This window comes from Hyperolius riggenbachi, chromosome 11 (assembly GCF_040937935.1).
Source record: "Hyperolius riggenbachi isolate aHypRig1 chromosome 11, aHypRig1.pri, whole genome shotgun sequence".
NCBI classification, from domain to species: Eukaryota; Metazoa; Chordata; class Amphibia; order Anura; family Hyperoliidae; genus Hyperolius; species Hyperolius riggenbachi.
In genome coordinates, this window is record NC_090656.1 from 229,627,408 (window position 1) to 229,650,407 (window position 23,000).

Here is a 23,000-nt window from a genome sequence, read left to right on the forward strand (position 1 = left end):
GGGCAGGTACATTACTTACACAACCCATTGGGTCAACCTGGTGACCGCTGGCAAGCAGGCAGTAGGGATGCTCATTCGGATTCCGCGGAAAAGCAATTTCCGAAATTCGGTAATGCAAATGCCGTAGGCGGATTTCCGCCGGAAATCGCGGAAATTTCCGCCGGAATTTCCACCCGACTTTAACATCGATTTTCTCAAAAACTATAAGGTCTTTTTGAGAACTTTTTTTTGCATCTTGTTCACAAGATTCAGTTTAATAAACCCTGAAGTCGGCGGATTTTTACTATAATGTAAAATGCAGAAAGTCTGCATCTGCCTATTTTCTGCATTTTACATTACAGTAAAAATCCGCCGACTTTAGCGGTTAATAGCAAAGCCCCCGTAAGTCCTAGAAACACCAAATTTTCAGGGTTTATTAAACAGAATCTTCTGAACAAGATGCAAAAAAAAGTTTTCAAAAAGACCTTATAGTTTTTGAGAAAATCGATGTTAAAGTCGGGCGGAATTTCCGCGATTCCGGGCGGAAATTCCGCATTGGAATGCGGAAATTGGTAGCGGAAAGCGGAATCGGTAATTGGTACATGACGGAATGCGGATTTACCGCGGAATCGGAAATTGCCATTCCGACTAGCAGGCAATACGTCACAATATTGTGACACCTCCACGGCTTTCAGGCAGGCCTGCTGCCACCTCCTCTCCTCCTGCTACATCCTCTTCACTGTCGTCCTCCTCCTTGGCTGAGTGGCAGTTCAACTCTACTGATGCTGCGATCTTCTCTCCAGCTACACATACCCAGCTCCCCAGGGCCTATGCTGCATGCCAGGTACGACGGTGTCACGCCATCTTAGACATGTCTTGCCTCAAAGCGGAGAGTCATACTGGAGCAGCTCTCCTGGCTGCTCTTAACAAACAAACAAACTGGACATCGACAATGTAGTGTGTGACAACAACAGCAATCTAATTTCAGCTTTAAATTTGGGAAAGTTGACACGTTCCCTGCATGGCACATGTGCTGAATCTCATCATTCAGAGATTTGTGTCTAAGTACCCGGGCTTACAGGACGTCCTGAAGCAGGCCAGGAAGTTGTGTGGGCACTTCAGGCGGTCTTACACAGCCATGGCACGCTTTGCGGACATTCAGTGGAGAAACAACTTGCCGGTGAGACGCTTGATATGTGATAGCCCGACTCACTGGCATTCGACCCTGGTCATGTTTGACCGCCTGATACAACAGGAGAAAGCCGTCACCCAGTATCTCTACAACTATAGTAGAAGGACACAATCTGGGGAGATGGGGATGTTCTGCCCCAAGAACTGGACACTCATGTGAAAATGCCTGCAGGCTCATGCGGCCGTTTGAGGTGACCAACATGGTGAGTCGCAGTGAAGGCGCCATCAGCAACTTGATCCCATATGCTTTTTTCCTGGAGCGTGCCATGCGTAGATTGGTGGATCAAGCTGTGGAGGAGCGTGAACAGGAACAGGAGTAGCAGTTGTGGGATCAATTCTCATCAGAACAAGATGTTTCCTCAACACCTGCAGCAGCACAGAGGGGGGAGGAGGAGGAAGAGTCGTGTGGGGAAGAGGAGTCAGACTCAGATGATGAGAAGGTGTTTGTTTGTTTTTTTTTGGAGGAGGAGACGGCAGAAGAAAAACCGCAGCAGGCATAGCAGGGGGCTTGTGCTGCTCAACGTTCCCGTGGTATTGTTCGTGGCTGGGGGGAGGAGGAGAACTTACCTGACGTCACTGAGGAAGAGCAAGAAAAGATGGATAGTACGTCTGGATCCAAATTTGTGCAGATGGCGTCTTTCATGCCGTCTAGCCTGTTGAGGGGCCCACGTATAAAAAAACCTCAAAGGGAATGAGCTGTACTGGGTGGTCACGCTACTAAACCATCGGTATAAGCACAAAGTGGTGGAGATGTTACCAACTCACCTGAAGGCAGAAAGGATGCAGCACATGCAGAACAAGCTGGCAACTATGCTTTACAGTGCGTTTAAGGGTGATGTCACAGCACAATGGAATAAAGGTACCACTGCCAGTAATCCTCCTCCCATGTCCACGCAGGCAAGGACAGGACGCTCCAGCGATTTCATGGTGATGTCTGACATAAGTACATTCTTTAGTCCAAAGCCTCGCCTTAGCACTTCCGGATCCACCCTCCACCAACGTCTGGACCGGCAGGTAGCCGACTACCTGGCCTTAAGTGTGGATGTAGACACTGTGAGCAGCGATGAACCCTTGGACTACTGGGTGTGCAGGCTTGACCTGTGGCCAGAGCTGTCACAATTTGCTATCCAACTTCTTGCCCTGCCTTAAGCGTCCTGTCAGAAAGGAACTTCAGTGCAGCTGGAGGCATTGTCACTGAGAAGAGAAGTCGCATAAGTCACAAAAGTGTTCAGTACCTCACCTTTATCAAAATGAATGAGGCACGGATCCCGGAGGGCTACTGCCCGCCCGAAGACTAAGTCAGTCCCCACACACAGCATCTCTGCCTGCATGCCGTGTGACTGCCTGCACCAAGACTAAGTCGCTCCCCACACAGCATCTCTGCCTGAAGGCCGCTAAACTGCCTTCTCCGTCACCACCAACAGGGTCCAGGACTCCAGGTGGTTTCCTGAATTTTTAAAGCCGCTGCTAGAACAATTTTTCCTGGTGTGTGTACATGCCTGCCTAATTTTTCTGGCTGCACTGCAGCTGCAACAACAAAACAAAAGGCATGTACATGTGTCAATTGCCCTTCATGATCGTTACCTTGCCGCGGTGAAGGGGCTTGCATATCACAATGAAGCAACGACCGCCGGCTATATGAGTGTCTCGGGGGGGGGGGGGGGGGGGGGGGCACACCCAAGATAGTAAGGTTGTTGCTTCATTGTGGAAAGACAAATTCGATCAGCTGGACACACAGTCACTGTTGTTCTATCATTGAGATACCTCAGCCTGACCATATGGGCTTTAAAACCGCCATTGCCTGCACTCTCGCCATGGTGCGCGCCAGTCCAGCACGGCCGTCACTACACAAACAGCTTTTTGCGGTGCGTTACACAGTGAGTTTGATGCGTCAGTGTGAAGCAGTAGTCTAATTACACTACCTGATTGATGTATACACATGCAAGATGTTTTAAAGCACTTTAGGCCTCCAATTTAGCATGCAATGTGATTTCTGCCCTTAAAAAGCTGCTTTGCGTCAAATCCTGATTTTTTTCGGGGACTTTTGGCATGTATCCCACTCCGCCATGCCCCCCTCCAGGTGTTAGACCCCTTGAAACATCTTTTCCATCACTTTTGTGGCCAGCATAAAAGTTTCTAGTTTTCAAAGTTCGCCTCCCCGTTGAAGTCTATTGCGGTTCACAGAAGTTCGCGAACCGAAAATCGAGCCATCTCTAGACCCAGGTAAGTAGATCTAAAGGTAGCATAATATGCTTGATCATGCCCCCCAACTGTCACGGGTTGGGGGGCACCTCCCGCTGCCACCCCCCGAAGTCCCGGTCTAGTCAGCCTCAGAGGTGACTGAAAAAAAAAACGATGCTCCAGCCGCGCAATGCGGGGAGTGGGGCTGCATCATTCCTCCCTCCCTCCTGCTCTCTGAAGCTGCCTGCTGTGTGGGCCCTCCCCCCCCCCCCCGGGATGCACAGTTTAGCAGCGGTGGTCACATACCTGTCCATGCGCTTGTACGGGAGCCGGCTTCATTCTACTTCCTGTTTCCTATGACGTCATAGGAAACAGGAACTAGAAGAGAAGAGCCAGTGCTCCGGCTCCCGTACAAGCGCATGGACAGGTATGTGACCACCGCTGCGGAAACTGTGCATTCCGGGGGGGGGCCCACACAGCAGGCAGCTTCAGAGAGCAGGAGGGAGGGAGGAATGATGCAGCCCCACTCCCCGCATTGCGCGGCTGGAGCATCGGTTTTTTTGTTGTTTGCCTCTTCTCTGCCCAGGCACCCTCCTTCCCACCATACCCACGTGCTCCCCCACAGGCACCCACATGCTCCCCCACACCCACAGGCACCCACATGCTCCCCCACACCCACAGGCACCCACATACTCCCCCACACCCACAGGCACCCACATGCTCCCCCACACCCACAGGCACCCACATGCTCCCCCGCACCCACATGCTCCCCCACACCCACAGGCACCCACATACTCCCCCACACCCACATGCTCCCCCACACCCACAGGCACCCACATGCTCCCCCACACCCACATGCTCCCCCGCACCCACAGGCACCCCCGCACCCACATGCTCCCCCACACCCACATGCTCCCCCACACCCACAGGCACCCACATGCTCACCCACACCCACATACTCCCCCACACCCACGGACACCCACATGCTCCCCTACACCCACATGCTCACCCACACCCACATGCTCCCCCACACCCACGGACATCCACATGCTCCCCCACACCTACAGGCACCCACATGCTCCCCCACACCCACATGTTCCCCCACACCCCTTTCAGGAGTCAGGCACCCACATGCTCCCCCACACCCACGGGCACCCACATGCTCCCCCACACCCACATGTTCCCCCACACCCCTTTCAGGAGTCATAATAATATTATGAATTAAAATAAAAATATAAAAAAATAAAATAAAAAAATGGTGGGCGTGTCTAGGGGGTATTGGGGGCGTGGTTCAGGGTGTGGCCTAAATGTCCCGTTTTCTGTGCTTACAATGATGGGAGGTATGCTTGATGATTTCTTTAACCACTACACTATTCAGCATTACACTGTTACATTAACTCCGCCCATATCCAGTTATGGCCACACCCATTTTTGCTGCGCTGCGCAGCGCGTAGAGCACAGCACTCCTATTTCGGCTCCCTGGTCAAACTTGAGAACCCCATGAAGCCTTCAAGTCTAAATGTTTGCCCACCCCAGTACATATCCTCTTTCTTATATTTAGTATGATTTTGCTTCGCTTATCTCACCTGCCTTATGACATTTTTGCATTGCCAAGCTATACTATTCTTACTTGGTTACAGCGACTGTGTCAGTGTGGCTTATTTTTGTAACTTACCAACATGTACCCGCAGGATCATGTATTGAGTACACACAGAGATCAGGCCTCTGCTTTTCCATGTAACCTACCTGAACCTGCATCCCTTACATCCCCCACTACTACAGGCAGCGGTGCCCCGCCCACCCGGCACCGTGCCACGCCCAGGATAACCTGTCACTCTGTGGTCTCCGGGAACATGGCCGCCGCAGCTCCGTATAGGGGACATGTGATGCTGTGTAGGTAATAGAAAAGGGAACTCTTTTCTCTAGCTGCGATGGCGTCACGTGATCCTCTCCGTACGTCGAGGCGCGGATCACGTGACGGGCTGTGTGACGATCTGCGAGCAGGGCTGTGCGGCACGCATGCGCAGTGCGAAGGGAGGATAGCTACAGGGACGTGCTCGCTGTTGCGGGAGTTTCATGTGATTGTGGGATGAGGCCGGGGCTGTGATCACTGCGGGGGGGGGCCCGGGGGCCGGAGCTGCTGCCACTTGGGCCGAGGTAAGGCCTGGGGAGTGGAGTGTCAGTGCTGGAGGGGGAGTGTCACTTCTGTGGGGGGTGTCAGTGCTGGAGGGGTAAGTTGGGGTGTCAGTGCTAGTGGGGCAAGTTGGGGTGTCAGTGCTGGAGGGGCAAGTTGGGGTGTCAGTGCTAGTGGGGCAAGTTGGGGTGTCAGTGCTAGTGGGGCAAGTTGGGGTGTCAGTGCTGGAGGGGTAAGTTGGGGTGTCAGTGCTGGAGGTATGTAGTGGGGTGTCAGTGCTGGAGGTATGTAGTGGGGTGTCAGTGCTGGAGGTATGTAGTGGGGTGTCAGTGCTGGTGGGGTAAGTTGGGGTGTCAGTGCTGGTGGGGTAAGTTGGGGTGTCAGTGCTGGAGGGATATGGTGGGGTGTCAGTGCTGGGTGGGGTAAGTTGGGGTGTCAGTGCTAGAGGGGTAAGTTGGGGTGTCAGTGCTGGTGGGGTAAGTTGGGGTGTCAGTGCTGGAGGTATGTAGTGGGGTGTCAGTGCTGGAGGTATGTAGTGGGGTGTCAGTGCTGGTGGGGTAAGTTGGGGTGTCAGTGCTGGTGGGGTAAGTTGGGGTGTCAGTGCTGGAGGGATATGGTGGGGTGTCAGTGCTGGAGAGCTAAGTTGGTGTGCTGCAGGGGGTGGTGGGTGGGATGCTGGAGGAGTGTGGTGGGCTGTCAGTGCTAAAGTCAAAAATTGGGGCGTCAGTGCTAGAGGGGTAAGTAGGGTTGTCAGTGCTAGATAGGTAAGTTGAAATGTGAGGGATTGGGGGGAGCTGTCTATGCAGTGTGTGATTTATGTGTCAGTAAAGTTTCAATTTGTAGAGTATTATGGCTGCTGTTTGCCCTCCCTGTCAGGTATTCGGCACACTAGCTCCTGTATTGATCACTGTATGATGAATATTCAGTATACAAACAAACAAACAAGGAAGGAAGGGAGAGGAGAGTCTGCACTGCTAAAACGCTGTCTTTAATCCAAAGTGTAGTATAATACATTCTAACTGCCCACCAGGACCGCTCTAGACCGCCCACCAGGCTCTCCACATAGCCAATAGTGTGCTGGAACGCACATGAATATTCAGACTGATCCATAGTGAGGAATGGTCACCATGCTGCCGTAAAATACTTTGTAATGTATCTCCAGTTTAGGCCGTCAGAGCGATGTCGGTCACTACCATGTGGTCACCAGATATGAGCAGAATCTACTCCTGACTTGGGATTGACATTTAGTTATGCCAGGCGGGTGTTTGGAGGGCCACATGTGGACATCCAGCTGCTTGTCTACGGCCCTTGGCCACCTCAACCTCTTGCTACTGTGTGATGCTGTAGGCGCTAGTCTAGTTGAGAGGACCCAGCGGGAAACCTCATAGGCCAATGGCTGCATCCTGTTCTCGGCAAATTGGGTGTGTCCACTAATTTGTAAGAAATAGAGGGCCCAGGGGGAAACCTCATAGGCCAATGGCTGCATCCTGCTCTCGGCAAATTGGGTGTGTCCACTAATTTGTAAGAAATAGGGGGCCCAGGGGGAAACAATAACCTCAAAATTGCACACCCGGATCTTCACCCACGGCCTTCGTGCATCTAATTCGATTGGTGGCATGAAAAGTGTTTCCTGCTGGGTTCCCAATTTCTTACAAACTGACTCACCTGGGAAATTCAGCTATTGTGATTGGATGGACGGCACCCTCTTGAACTGCTAGGTATCCAATTGGTTGTAGTAAACTATGCCCACACTATTTGGCCAATCACGACGCTTTGTGCTGTAAGAGGGTACTCTGATTGGAGAACTGTTCCCTATGAGGTTTCCTGCTGTGTCCCCTAACATAGACTAGCGCCAGCAGCCATGGGTTCCCTCGCATTATTGGAGGCCACACTGGTGACTACTTACTGCAATTTCCCCCATAACAAAATTCCCTTCCTGAGGCCTAATTCTAACCTCTTAACCATAACTAGCACTAAGTTAACTCCTTACCACATCCCCTTACTTTAAAGAGTAACTGTCAGGCTGCAGAAGCTAATTTAAACCTCTATTCTCCTGTGTTAAACAGTTTAGAAGGAAGCCCAAAAGCCATTAGTGAAGATAAAAATCTCAGTTACCTTTGATGTGTGCTTATCAGCAAGTCTGTTACAGAGCCATAAGGACGCAAGCCGCATACTAAACTGCAAAGCATTCTGGGGCCCTCCCCTCGGCTGCTAATGAGACGTTACAGAAGCTTGTAATCAGTCCAGCGTGTAGCACTGATAAATCTCGGGGCAGAGTACTCTGCAGGAGTCAGCTATTGTTCCTAGCCACATGGCTCATTAATATTCACTGCACACTGTGTTGTTCAAGTAGGAGCTTATCTGTGATCAGGAAGCAGGCAGGACATGACGACACATTTGACAGAAAAACATGGAGCCTGCCATGAGCTGTCAGGAGCATCTATCTCTGCATATACTATATACAAATTCTGTGAAATCCAAACGTGGACAGTGAAATGCATATGTAATGTAAGTACAGCCAATATTTAGGTACTGATATGTGTGTTTTCTTTCTCTGAGACCCTATACCTAACAGCTCCTCTTTAACCCTTCTAATATCAGTGCCTAACCGTAACCAACAAGACCCCAACAGCTAACCCTCGTCTAATGCTCACCTTCCGTCCTCTTCAATGTCAGATATATCACCCCAAATCTTCCCTCCTACCTCCTGTAACCTGATGCAATGCTTCCTTATGTATATCAGCCAAACCCCCACACCACATTTACTAGCCACAGGGATTTGCTTATCAGTCTTGCTGCACAGCAACTTAGGCCTGGTACACACTTTCTTTTATGATTGGCCAATCGCTGACTAATTTTACCACCTTCATGTAGTATGAGACTTTGGCTACACAATCTGCTCATATCATTCAATATCTGTTGACCTTTATACTACATGGAGGTGGTACCATTGGTCAGTGATTGGTCAATCATAGTTGAAAGTGTGTACTAGGCTTTAAGCTACGTACACACATACGACAACGATCGTTCGTTGTGAACGACGAACAAACTTTTAATCGACGAAAGAACGACATAAGTAAAGTTAACTTTTAAAGAGAACCCGAGGTGGGTTTGAAGAATATTATCTGCATACAGAGGCTGGATCTGCCTATACAGCCCAGCCTCTGTTGCTATCCCAAACCCCCCTAAGGTTCCCCTGCACTCTGCAATCCCTCTTAAATCACAACCACGCTGCTGACAGCTTGTCAGGGCTGGCTGTGTTTATCTCTAGTGTCAGTCTGATGCTCTCCCCGCCTCCTGCAGAACTCCAGTCCCCGCCTGCATCCCTTCCCTCCCTGCTGATTGGAGGGAAGGGACGGGGGCAGGGACCGGAGCTATGCAGGAGGCGGGGGAGCAGCTGAGACTGACACTACAGATGTAAACACAGCCTCACAGCACGGCTGTGATTTATGAGGGATTGCAGAGTGCAGGGGGACCTTAGTGGGGTTTGGGATAGCAACAGAGGCTGGGCTGTATAGGCAGATCCAGCCTCTGTATGCAGATAACATTCTTTAAACACACCTCGGGTTCTCTTTAAGTTGCTGCTAAATTTTTGTACCAACTTAGCTCTGATATTTCATGTGCTGATTTTGGTAGATCCGCTCCGGCACTGGGGTGGGACTCGACAAGGCTTTATCTTTGGTTTTTCTCATCATATTTTCAGTTGAGGTGTTATCAGCTGTGTTTAGCTTCTACGATCAGATTAGAGAGCGAGCTCTGTGGTTTCCTTGCTTCCTGCTAACGTCTGGCTTTCCGTTTTCTAGTAGCGCGGGAGATCGGGGAAGGAGGGGTCCAGTATGTGCGCCTCGGTCAAGTACAGCACCCGGGGTCCCGTCTTGATCCCCAGAATGAAGTCCAAGCACAGAGTTTACTACATCGCCCTGTTCTCGGTGGTCCTCCTGGGCCTCATTGCCACCGGCATGTTCCAGTTCTGGCCCCACACTATCGAGCCGTCCGGTGACTGGAGCCCGGAGAAGAGGAGCGTTCACGACATCCCGGCCGTGCGGCTCCCTGAGGACAGCCCGTTACCGGAACGCGGGGACCTCAGCTGCAGGATGCACACCTGCTTCGATGTCTACCGCTGCGGCTACAACCCCAAGAACAAGGTGAAGGTGTACATCTACCCCCTGAAGAAGTACATGGACGAGTACGGCGGGACGGTGGGAGGCACCATCTCTCGGGAATACAACCAGCTGCTCACCGCCATTTCTCAGAGCGAGTTCTACACGGAGGACGTGAGCAGAGCCTGCCTCTTCCTCCCCTCCATCGACGTCCTCAATCAGGACAACCTGCGGATCAAGGAAACGGCGCAGGCCCTGGCACAACTGCCCAGGTAAGAGGGCAAAGAGCTTCATAGCCGCTACATAAGAGATTTAAGTGCCAACCGTGTCAATTTGTTTTTGTTTTTTTCTATTCTAAAGCCCTGATGCAAACGTTTTTATATGCATTTAACTACTTAAGTAGCAAACCAATTGAAATCTACGCTCTGTTTTGGTGGTTACCTAGCTGCCAGGGCGTAGATTTCAATTCACTGCCGCAGCGCGCATCCGCCGTTTTCGTCGCTCCCACCGATCTCGCTGCTGTCTCCCATGCAGTGTTGCCAACTCATCCCTTTAATTACTGACACATTTAAGTTATACAGGTTCTGGGGCTAATTAGTGCCTTAACTGCATCTACCTAGCCACAAAACCTGTATAATTCATATAATAATTTCATTGGCTCCTGGCCGTGCCTATCAATGTAAGCAACTCCCACTGGCTTACATTGATAGACACGGCCAGGAGCCAATGAAAACAGCTCCTGACCGGCTCACATGACTCTGCTGTCATAGAGACGGCAGAGTGGGTGTCCTGAGGATCTCGCCGTGGGTATGTGCGACGATTCGTCAGTATTCTGTTGTTATTGTACCAGCGGTCTCTGGTCCTTAACCACTTTACCACCGCAGTAGCGTGTATCTACGCTCCTTTTAACACCCTTTCCCCACCAGGGGCGTAGATACACGCACCCCCCGCCGCTGTCCACGCTCCCACTTGCTCGTGTGCGCGCTCCCGCACTCGTGCACGCTGCCTGCTCGCCCAGAGATCAGTGAACGGGAAAAAACGTTCCCGTTCGTTGATCTAAGCCCCCCAGCAATGATCGGCGCGATCATTGTGATTTTCCCAGCCTCATTGCACTTCCTGTAAGCGTACTTCCTACGCTTAGAGGACGCTTGCACAAAAAATTAAATTTTTCATATATAAATACACAGTGTTACATTATAAATTAACTCATTACCTCCCACACTCCCCATTTTTTTTTTGTTTTGTTTTTTTGTAATAAAAAGAAAAAATTACAATAAAAAAAAAATACATAGTTAGTTACCTTAGGGACTGAACTCCTTAAATATTTATGTCAAGAGGGTATAGCACTGTTACTTTATAAACTATGGGCTTGTAATTAGGGATGGATTCAAAACTGGAAAAAATGCACCTTTTATTTCCTAATAAAATATTGTCGCCAAACATTGTGATAGGGACATAATTTAAACGGTGTAATAACCGGGACAAATGGGCAAATTCCATGGATTTTAATTACAGAAGCATGCATTATTTAAAAACTATAATGGCCGAAAACTGAAAAATGTTTTTTTCCCCACATTTTTTCCTATTTTCCCATTAAAACACATTTAGAATAAAATAATTATTGACATAATGTCCTACCTAAAGAAAGCCTAATTGGTGGCGAAAAAAGCAAGATATAGTTAATTTCATTGCGATAAGTAATGATAAAGTTATAGATGAATGATTGAATGAATGGAAGGAGCGCTGAAAGGGGAAAATGGCTCTGGCGCTCAAGGGGTAAAACCCCTCAGTGGTAAAGTGGTTAAAGGAATCATCAGGCAAATAATAGTAAAGCCAGTTTACTTACCTGGGGCTTTCTCCAGCACCTTGCAGCTGACATGTCCCACGCTGACCGCTCTGCTCCCCGCCGCCGTCCCGGGGTCCCCGCACAGTGCAGAGGACGACCTCGAGGTCGTCCTTACTGCGCCTGCGTGAAGCGCTGCTGTCAATCAAGCCCACCTTGTCCGTGGCGTACTGCACAGGCGCAGTAGTTCTGGGCTTCTTTACCTATAAACAGAGCAGCCAGATGTGTTTTGAGTGATTACTTTTTCTTTGAGTTTTAAATAACGTTGTCTTCTCTCTTTAGGTGGGATCGAGGTACAAATCATTTGCTCTTTAACATGCTGCCTGGCGGACCCCCTGATTATAACACTGCTCTGGATGTGCCCCGAGACAGGTAAAGTCTCTGCGAACTCCTCTATCTGGACAGCCAATATTTATCTGTTACAGCCGGTAGATGAATTCAACTGAATCTACGTTGTTTCTGCCTTCTGTATTTCATGCTCTATTCTGGTATTAAAGAGACACTGAAGCGAAAGAAAAATTATGATATAATGAATTGGTTGTGTAGTACGGATACTTACTAGAACATTAGTAGCAAAGAAAATATTCTCATATTTTTATTTTCAGATATATAGTGTTTTTTTAAAACATTGCATCATTCTGTAATTTTTGCAGTGTACACGCTACTCAGCATTCTAACTGATTTTACAGAGCAGGCCAGTGAACTTTTGAACCCTTCTCCGCAGAGAAAAAGAAAATGCAGTGACTGACAGTTGAGATAAAAGCTTCAGAAGACAGAGCTCTCTGCGACTTTAAAAAGTCATGGAGCTCAGTGGCTCTTTTGCATAGATAACTGGAGTTTAACTCTTCCTGTACTGGAAACAATATTAGACTTACATCTCTGCTCCTAATGTTTTATTTCTAAGCTGTACTACACATACAAATCATTATATCATAATTGCTTTTTCGCTTCAGTGTATCTTTAATATTTTTAAGTACACAGATTACCCCATCTACGTGCTTTGTTATCGGTGTGGTTAATTCAAAGTTTACATTATCTAAATCATACTTCAAGTTCACACACAGACATTTGCCACAAACTCGCGTTGTAATAGGCTGCAGTCTTCTCATTTAGATTTTGTTTATGCTCCACCTTCTTACAGACTCAACAGCGGGATGATGCAATTCAAGCACTGGCAGCTCCACCCACATAGCTTGAAGCTAACTTGGGCAGCACGGTGGCGTAGTGGTTAGCACTCTCGCCTTGCAGCGCTGTGTCCCAGGTTCAAATCCCAGCCAGGGCACCATCTGCAAGGAGTTTGTATGTTCTCCCCGTGTCTGCGTGGGTTTCCTCCGGGTACTCCGGTTTCCTCCCACATCCCAAAAATATACAGATAAGTTAATTGGCTCACCCCTAAATTGGCCCTAGACTACAGTAATTACACTACATAATACATACATAGACATATGATAATAGTAGGGATTAGATTGTGAGCTCCTTTGAGGGACAGTTAGTGACAATACAATATATATATACTGTACAGCGCTGCGTAAGATGTTGGCGCTATATAAATACTAAATAATAATAATAAAATATTAATAACTTGTCTGCTTCTGGCCATGTGATCAGGGCATGTTTTTTCACACATAACGTTTATAGTTGTGAACTCAGATTCCTGAGTTAGAAGATGGTATTTGTAGATCTTTGACCAAAGCAGTATTTTTCCACACAGGAAATCATTGCTTGTTCTGTCTTCTCTGTCCTGTTCAGCAATGCTCCTTTTCCTGCATGAGTAAAGTCTCTTTCAGACAGGAGGCTAAACGGCGAGCTTGCAAGTTCAGCCTTCTTGCAGTACAAGGAGAAAAACAGGCGGAATGGCGGCTGGATTGGAGACGTATATTACTAATTCATGAAGACTGCCTGCGCGAAACATCACTCCTCTTCAGTTATCTATTGTGCCTTCTAGTTGCACCAACAAATGTGTCCAGCAGTTTGATAATACCCGTGTTTCCCCAAAATTAAAGTGGATCCGAGATACACTTTTACTCATTGCATAATTGTGTTCCTTTCATAAACTGTAGTTTAACCTATTGCGGACCGCCGCAGTATAAATCTACGGCGGGCAGGGGCCGCTGCAGTTCTGACCGGACGTAAACTATACGTCCCATTGACCGTGCGCCCAAGCTCGTCTCCGCCGCTATCCCCGCTCGGTTTGCGCGGAAATCTGCTGCCCTGCCGCCTCTGGACCAGCACCCTCTGCCCCCTTAAGGACCAGAGGGGGCTGGAGAGTGCTGGTCCCGTAAACCGCTGCTTCCCGACGAATCGCCGCTAAACTCCGCCGCTCCCGCCGGGCACGTCGCTCTGTCCCCGCCGCAGGCTGCTCTCTCTGCCGTCGGTATGACGGTAGAGCACTGTGCGCCGGTCAGGAGCCGTTTTCATTGGCTTACATGGAGTGACAGGGTCAGGAGCCAATGAAAGCGGCTCCTGACCGGCGCACAGCGCTCTACTGTCATACCGACGGCAGAGAGAGCAGCCTGCGGCGGGGACAGAGCGGAGTGTCCGGCGGGAGCGGCGGAGTTTAGCGGCGATTCGTCGGGAAGCAGCGGTTTACTGGACCAGCACCCTCCAGCCCCCTCTGGTCCTTAAGGGGACAGAGGGTGCTGGTCCAGAAGTGGTTAAAGGGCATTCCTCACGCCCAACATTATTATTTGTTTTTGTTTTAATACTCTAATTCCTTATACACTAAACAAGCCTCGCCCACAGCTTCTCCAGCGCCTAGGCACTCTGACCCATGTAGCAAGGGCTTGTGGGAGCTCAGTCTGGGCAGGAGGAGGTTTCTAGCCAGAGATTTCAGAGGCAGAGGAGAGGGGAGGGAGGTTTTCACAGGCTGAGGGGTGGAGATACAGATCAGCTTGCCTGTGTAATGCTTACAAGCAGAACATGGCTGTTGTCATTGTATCACAGGAAGTAAAAATCATATACTGTTGAATCTGTTTGCAGCTAGTTTTGCTGCATAAACTATCTAAACTTTAAATAAGATACATAGATAAGTTACTTGTTATAGTTAGTTTTTCATCTCAGATCCGCTTTAAGACATTGTGTTATATTAATTTTTGCACCAAAAGATGTGCTAGGGTTTATTTTCAGAGGTTGTCTTATATTTCTATGAACACACAAGTTCCTGTGCTGTGTGGCCTCCTGCCTTCCCCACTGTGCCTCCTCTTCCTCTGCTGGATCCACCCCTTGTGTGCCCCTTGTACCGTTTATTGTCATCCTGGTGTCCCCCTCTGTACCCATGTCCTCTTCTATCCCCTGTCCTCCTGTGTCCCCCGTATGTACTCCACTGTCCCCCATGTCCTCCTGTGCCCCCCCCTATGTACTCCAATGTCCCCATGTCCTCCTGTGTCCCCCCCTATGTACTCCACTGTCCCCCATGTCCTCCTGTGTCCCCCCCTATGTACTCCACTGTCCCCCATGTCCTCCTGTGTCCCCCCCTATATACTCCACTGTCCCCCATGTCTTCCTGTTTCCTCCCTATGTACTCCACTGTCCCCCATGTCCTCCTGTGCCCCCCCCCCCTATGTACTCCACTGTCCTCCTGTGTCCCCCCCTATGTACTCCACTGTCCCCCATGTCCTCCTGTGTCCCCCCCTATATACTCCACTGTCCCCCATGTCTTCCTGTGTCCTCCCTATGTACTCCACTGTCCCCCATGTCCTCCTGTGCCCCCCCTCCCTATGTACTCCACTGTCCTCCTGTGTCCCCCCCTATGTACTCCACTGTCCCCCATGTCCTCCTGTGTCCCCCCTATGTACTCCACTGTCCCCCATGTCGTCCTGTGCCCCCCTATGTACTCCACTGTCCCCCATGTCCTCCTGTGTCCCCCCTATGTACTCCACTGTCCCCCATGTCCTCCTGTGCCCCCCTATGTACTCCACTGTCCCCCATGTCCTCCTGTGTCCCCCCCTATGTACTCCACTGTCCCCATGTCCTCCTGTGTCCTCCCTTTGTACTCCACTGTCCCCATGTCCTCCTGTGTCCCCCCTTTGTACTCCACTGTCTCCCATGTCCTCCTGTGTCCCCCCCTATGTACTCCACTGTCTCCCATGTCCTCCTGTGTCCCCCTGCATCCTCCTCTTACCCTCAGCTACATGCCACACTTCCCTTAGTGTCCTCTGATGTCCCCATGCATCCTCCCTTTACAGCCAGCTTAATGCCTGTGTGCCCGAGCCTCATCCTATGAAAAAGACGTACTGAAACTTGTGTTTCTACTGGAGCCAATGGTCTTGCAGGCGGAACCATGGCTCTGTTATGAGTAGCAGCGAGTGCAGTGATTGGCCCAATGATGGTGTGATGGTCCCGCCCGCTAGACTATGGGCTCCAGTAATAACACAAGTTGCCTTACTTTTGCCCTTTACTGCCCCTAGGGCTTACTTTTCTGGGGTAGGGCTTATATTTCAAGGATACTCAAAATTCCTACTAGGGCTTACTTTCAGGGGATGTCTTAAAGAGAATCTGTACTCTAAAATTCTTACAATAAACAGCATACCATTCTATTCATGATGTTCTCCTGGGCCCCTCTGTGCTGTTTCTGCCACTCCCTGCTGCAATCCTGACTTGTAATTGCCAGTTTTAGGCAGTGTTTACAGACAAAAGACATGGCTGCTAACCAGCATGTGATAGGCTCAAGTAAGCAGAGTGTGTGAGTCACACAGAGCTTGCAGGGGCCCTGGAGAGGGTGTGTATAGCTTCTATCCAATCACAAGCAGCACAGCACATTCCAGCCAGACTGCCTGAGCCCGACAGAGGAAAGAAGATTAGATCATATAACAGAGATAATACAGCCACTGTGCAACTAGGAAAGGCTGCAGTAAGCCAGACTACATTAGAACAGGCATAGGAACTTATAGGATAGAAGAAATAAGGATGAAAATTTAGTTCGAGTCTCTTCAATTTTGGGGAAACGGTACCTCTGTAGAATAGGTATTGATTTATCTCGTTTCACACTTACCTTTACTCATTGACATTTCAGCGAATATACGTGGGACATTCACTCTTTATTCCTTCACTTTTCTGTAACTAGAAAGCAATTTTTTAGGGAGCTATGAGGGTACCAACAAATCTGTCCATTGCGGGATATCCCCCTGCTTACCTTACGATCGCCCTGTTTACCTGGGGGTGCTGGAGACGCACCAGCAGAAGCACGCTGGTGCTTTATATAATGGGTGTATTCTTCAGAGAGGGGTCCTGTGTAGATGTCGCCCCCTGTGGTGTCTGCAGCCTGACCTGATGCTCACCCTGATGTCTCTGAGATGGGATCGGTAATCTTCTGCAATAATGGCAATTATAGTCAGTGGTTGCTGACAGGTCCTTACAGCAGCTCACATAGTGCCACTTACATGAGATGTTATCACCATGTGTGACCTATACCTGCTATACTATGTCTGCCTGCAGACTGCTGCTCTGTCTCTCTGCTGCTGACTTCATCATCCTCCCCACCTGCACTCCCTGCATCCGCATAACTTGTGTTCCTGTGATGGGAATCCATCTGCTTATCAGCCTGAGCAGTGCTCTCCGCAATCCACTACTTCTGTCTATGCTTAGCTTATCTGACATTCAGAATTTCTGATTATGCATTTATATAGCAATGACATCTTATGCAGTACTTTACAAAGTATATAGTTATGTCACTGACTGATCTCAGAGGAGCTCACACTCTAATCCTACCATAGTCATAGTCTAATGCTAGGTACACACTATGAGATTTTCTGGCAGATTGGGTGTCAGATCGATTATTTTTAACATGTCCGATATGATTTCCGAGCGATTTCCAATAAGGGTGAACAGAAAACAGTCGGTAATCGATCGGAAATCAGATCGGACATGGTCGATATAATCGATCTGCCAGAAAATCTCAGTGTGTACCTAGCATAATGTCCTACCATATTATTATGTATTTATATAGAGCTGACATCGTCTGCAGCACATTACAGAGTACATAGTCATGTCACTGACTGTCCTCAGAGGGGCTCACACTCTAACCCTACTATAGTTATAGCCTAATGTCCTACCATATTATTATTATGTATTTGTATAGCACTGACATCTTCTGTAGCACTTTACAGAGTACATAGTCACGTCACTGACTGTCCGCAGAGGAGCTCACAATCTAATCCTACCATAGTCATAGACTAATGTCCTACCATATTATTAATATGTATTTATATAGCATTGACATCTTCTGCTGCACTGTGCAGAGTACATAGTCATGTTACTAGACTGTCCTCAGAGGATCTTACACTCTAAATCTTGTCATAGTCTAATGTCCTACCAGTGGGATCAGGAGCGAGCCTTCCTAGGTAGGCGGTAATCATGTTTTCTGCAACCAGCTGTAGGTTTCGTAAACTTTCCCTGAATTTCACTTGAACCTTAGCCGTAATATGTGCCATTTTATTTCTACTCCAACCACTTGCTTTATTACTGTGCTTTTTGTTTATGTTGTGTCTGCATTATTCTGTCTTCCAGAGCGCTGTTGGCTGGTGGCGGGTTCTCCTCGTGGACGTATCGCCAGGGATATGATGTCAGTATTCCAGTCTACAGTCCGCTGTCCGAAGTAAACTTACCTGACCGGGCCCCAGGGTGAGCATGCCTGAATTTATAACTTGGTGCCAGATTTTTATTTTTAGTAGAAATCAGTCTTAAAGTGGATCCGAGGTGAACTTTTACTCATTGCATAATTGTGTTCCTTTCCTATTGTTTATAGGGCATTCCTCAAGCCAAATACTTTTTTTGTTTTGTTTTAATACTCTAATTCCCTATAAACTAAATAAGCCACGCCCACAGGTTCAGAGAGCCTTGGCAGTAGCAAGGGCTCATGGGAGCTCAGTCTGGGCAGGAGGAGGGGGAGGTGTTACTAGCCATTGATTTCAGAGGCAGAGGGGAGGAGGGCGGAGGAGAGGGGATTAAGCTGATGGCTCAAGATACAGATAAGCCTGCCTGTGTGTAATGTTTACAACAACATGGCAGCTGTCATTGTATCACAGGAATAAATAATCATATTCTATTAAAACTGTTTGCAGCTAGCTTTGCTGTGTAAACTATCTAAACTTCAGATAAGATATATAGACAAGTCACTTGTTATAGTTAGTTTTTCATCTCGGATCCGCTTTAAAGGACTATAGCAAAAAAAGTAATATTTAAAATCTGTACATATAAAATGTAGATTTCTCAGAGAGCAAAACGCGCTTTACAAATGTTAGTGTATTATTGGGAAGCCTCAGGCCTTGGTCACATTATAAATTGTCAGCGCTATAGCGAGCGCTGAGCGATTTTATAGGGCTATTTCAGAAGCGCTTTCTGAGTGATCTTCACTTATAAAAGAGCTTTTATAAGCGCTTTTGTGCACAATGATTTTTTTCACTTCCTGGCGTCAGGCAAGAAGTGAACTCTTTGACCCGGAAATGAATAAATACAATGTATTTATTCATGAAAGCGCTCGGGAAATCGCAATTCAGATCGCTTTATCCAGCGTTTAGCGATTTCCCTATATTTTGTATTGAATCGCAAACGCGCAGAAAATGGCGCAGGAGCCACATTTGCGATTGGGATAGAAAGCTCATAGCTTATGTGAGAATACTTAGATAAGCAACCATTGCACTAGTGCTTTTAAAATCGCCAGCACTAAAAAGAGCGAAATCGATCTTAGTGTGAACAAGCCCTTAGAGGTGTCGGTCCATGTAAACATGCTTACGTGTTAACAGGGGTGCCAGGTGTAGGCCTCCTCGTGCCCCCAGGAAAGGAGATCAGTGCAGCCAGCACCACAAAAGCAGGGCTGCGGAATCGGAGCAATTTTGGTTGCCTGGAGTTAGAGGTTTCATAAACTTAGGAGTCGGATGATTCTTGTACCGACTCCTCAGTCCTGCACAAAAGCACACTCCTTGCCTGGAAGCAGCACCCTGGGGTGAGGAGCAGCGCAGAGTATAGATTCCAGGCTTACAGAACCATCTCATATTAGAGACTCTTGTGAAGGGCTGATTTGATGTGAAGGGTTGAAGGTTTGCAGTTTCCATAGTGTGGCGACTCCTGATCACCCCTCTTCTCCTTCCCCCCGCAGCCCTCGCTCCATCTTCCTCCTCTCTTCTCAGACCACCCTGCACCCCGAGTTCCGAGCCGACCTGGAGACGATCCGAGCGGAGAATGGGGAGTCCGTCCTCATCCTGGATAAATGCAGCAACCTGTCAGAGGAGGCGTCGCCGCACCGCAAGCGCTGCCACAAGAACACCGTGCACGACTATCCGCAGATCCTGCAGGTAATGTGACCGGACCAGCGATCCAAAACCGCTTTACAAAACCGCAAAATGCTAGCTGAAACGCTGCAGAAAAAGAAGAAAAAGCGTTTCAAAATCTGCTAGCATTTTGCGGATCTGCTAGCGGGGTTTGGTGTGCACCAGGCCTAAGAGAATGTTTACTTAATTGTATCAAGTGAAGAATGTAAACACAAGATAAGGTTATCACCAGTTCAGATGCGGCTGCCCCTGCAGGAGAAAAAGTCAGTCCTGTAATTTAACCCTTTGAATGCTTTTTTTGCTAAAAAAAAAAAAAAATTGTGTTAGTAGTATATTACATGCTGTAAATAATCTTGTGGAGCAAAGAAGAAATGCTGGGTTTCATTCCACTTTAAAGCGGACCTGAACTCCGAATTTCCCCTCTGCTCTAAAAGATAGGCAACAACATAATAACAAGAAAAAAAAATTGCTTGTTAGAACTCGTACAAGTCCTGCAATAAATCTGCAGTGTCTACTTCCTGCTTTCATGGAAGCAGACATAGGGCTTGATTCACAAAGCGATGATAACCCAGTTAAAGACTTTAGGCGTGATAACCATTTTTATCATGCCTAAACTCAGTTTAGGCATGATAAGTTTAGGCATGATAAGTTTAGATAAGTTTAGATCGCGCGCAAAGTCCCGCACGCAAAGCAGCGCCATTAAACTCTATGCAATGTGCACCAGACTTTGCTAGCGCAAACCTTTTGATCAGCTGTGCACTGCGGTGCTAGCCCAGTTGGTGCTTAAACTTATCAAACCTAAACTTATCACGCCTAAACTTATCACGCCTAAACTTATCACGCCTAAACTTATCACGCCTAAACTGAGTTTAAGCGTGATAAAGGGCTTTTCACCACGGTGCTAACTGTTAGCACCGCTTTGTGAATCAGGCCCATAGGGATAACATTCTATGTTCACAAATAAGCTAGGTTTGCTGAGAACTGCTGAGATTCCTGTGCTGACACGGCTGAGAGATCAAATTACAGTTGTGATTACATGCAGACGAGGGGGAATTAGACAGGCTCTTTACTCTAAACACAAACTGGGTGCATTTCTCTCTGTTTTTCTTATGTCCAGTGCAAGAGTTCAGGTCCACTTTAAAAGTAGGATCCACTTGTGGAAAATCCCGATCTGTTTGCCACGTTGCGAGACTAACGCAAAATCCCGACCTGCAGCATTTTTACGGAATGGAGTGAAATACGCAGAGTGCACTGGCGCAATGACGGCCTACGGGAACGGGCATTATCTGTTCTCACTGGGCCGGTCGCCACATATGAATTGCAAATGCTCACCTGTCCCATGGCCTCGGTTCCCCCGCCGCTCGCTCCACTACAGGGGACAAGCTGGTATATACAGACGGGGGCCTGGCGAAAGCATGGAGCTCCCCACTGGATTACAGCAGACCAATGGGAATCCAGCTTAGCTACAGGGGGGATTCTCATTGATTGATGGTGGACCAATGAAAATCCTCTCTGTTGCTAGGGAGAATTGGTCTGTTGTAAACCAATGGGGAGGCCCATGCCCTTGGCTGCCTCCGGTCTGTTATGCCGGCTCTTCCCTGGACAGAGCGGATGCAGTACGACGTGGACGTGCGACGGAGGGCAGTGCATCGCGAGCAGACGCGCTTTTACCGTGTCGTTTGCTTTCGCTCAAGTAGGAACCGAACCATAGATCATGTCTACATAATCGGACGCCATGTAATTAGAGTTCAGTGCAAAATATCTGTAATCCGTAATCACCAATACAAGGACACAGCACAGACGCCAAGCAATCTGCAAAGGTATCTGTCTGGAATTAAAGAGGCCCTGTAGTGACAGATAGTAGAATGCAGCAAATTATTCAGGATACCCACTTTTCCTGGTTTTTAGCATCGGCAACCTTTCCTAGATCTGTATATTGATGTGTTGACCCGCCCTCTCAGTGATGCTTAGCCTAGGATATAAAATCGCCCGCCTTCTGCCCCAGAAGTCTCTGGGAGACCGGGGGTTGTTTCTAAAGACTTGTTTTAAAAACAAAATAAAATTCAGGGCTGCACCTGCCAGCAGTAAGATGTTACCACCAGTGATACATTTCTGAAAGTAAATCAGGGAGAGGAAAGATTTTACACTGATAAAGAGTGTCTGATAAAGAGTGTCTATTGATAATGCTGGTCACCCGACATGATGTGTGGATAGCAGAGCACAGATCTGCTGGTAATGCCGATCACCAGACATGATGTGTGGATAGCAGAGCACAGATCTGCTGGTAATACTGAGCACCAGACATGTGTGGATAGCAGAGCACAGATCTGCTGGTAATGCCGACCACCAGACATAATGTGTGAATAGCAGAGCACAGATCTGCTGGTAATGCCGACCACCAGACATGATGTGTGGATAGCAGAGCACAGATCTGCTGGTAATGCCGACCACCAGACATGATGTGTGGATAGCAGAGCACAGATCTGCTGGTAATGCAGACCACCAGACATGATGTGTGGATAGCAGAGCATAGATCTGCTGGTAATGCCGACCACCAGACATGATGTGTGGATAGCAGAGCACAGATCTGCTGGTAATGCAGACCACCAGACATGATGTGTGGATAGCAGAGCATAGATCTGCTGGTAATGCCGACCACCAGACATGATGTGTGGATAGCAGAGCACAGATCTGCTGGTAATGCCGACCACCAGACATGATGTGTGGATAGCAGAGCACAGATCTGCTGGTAATGCCGACCACCAGACATGATGTGTGGATAGCAGAGCACAGATCTGCTGGTAATGCCGACCACCAGACATGATGTGTGGATAGCAGAGCACAGATCTGCTGGTAATGCCGACCACCAGACATAATGTGTGAATAGCAGAGCACAGATCTGCTGTTAATACTGAGCACCAGACATGATGTGTGGATAGCAGAGCACAGATCTGCTGGTAATGCTAGCCACCAGGCATAATGTGTGGATAAGGGAACACAGATATCTTGGTAATGCCTTTACACACAATGAGAAGCATGAGTTGCCTGGCTGTCCTGCTGATCTTTCATGCATCAACAGTGTCTGAATCACACACCTGAAACAAGCATGCAGCTGATCCAGTCACACTTCACAATCAGAATCTTCAATCTGCATGCTTGTTCAGAGTCTATGGCTAAAAACATTAGAGGCAGAGGATCAGCAGGACAGCCAAGCAATCTGCATTGTTTAAAGAGGAGCTGTCAGCCATACTATCTCATGAAAAAAAAACAAATATATAAGTAGATAAATACTTGCTCTACTTACATAA

The 23,000-nt window shown here is 48.3% G+C and overlaps 1 protein-coding gene across 1 annotated transcript in view; it reads left to right on the plus strand.

The window, feature by feature from the left end:
- Positions 1–5,390: 5,390 nt before the first annotated feature.
- The window catches only part of EXT2 (exostosin glycosyltransferase 2), a 120,497-nt gene continuing 102,887 nt past the window's right edge, over positions 5,391–23,000 (plus strand). The window contains exons 1-5 of the mRNA XM_068260821.1: positions 5,391–5,508; positions 9,289–9,857; positions 11,711–11,800; positions 17,933–18,046; positions 19,521–19,716. Coding sequence (XP_068116922.1) covers positions 9,322–9,857; positions 11,711–11,800; positions 17,933–18,046; positions 19,521–19,716 — 936 coding nt within the window. The 5' untranslated portion in view covers positions 5,391–5,508; positions 9,289–9,321. The remainder of the gene's footprint in view (positions 5,509–9,288; positions 9,858–11,710; positions 11,801–17,932; positions 18,047–19,520; positions 19,717–23,000) is intronic.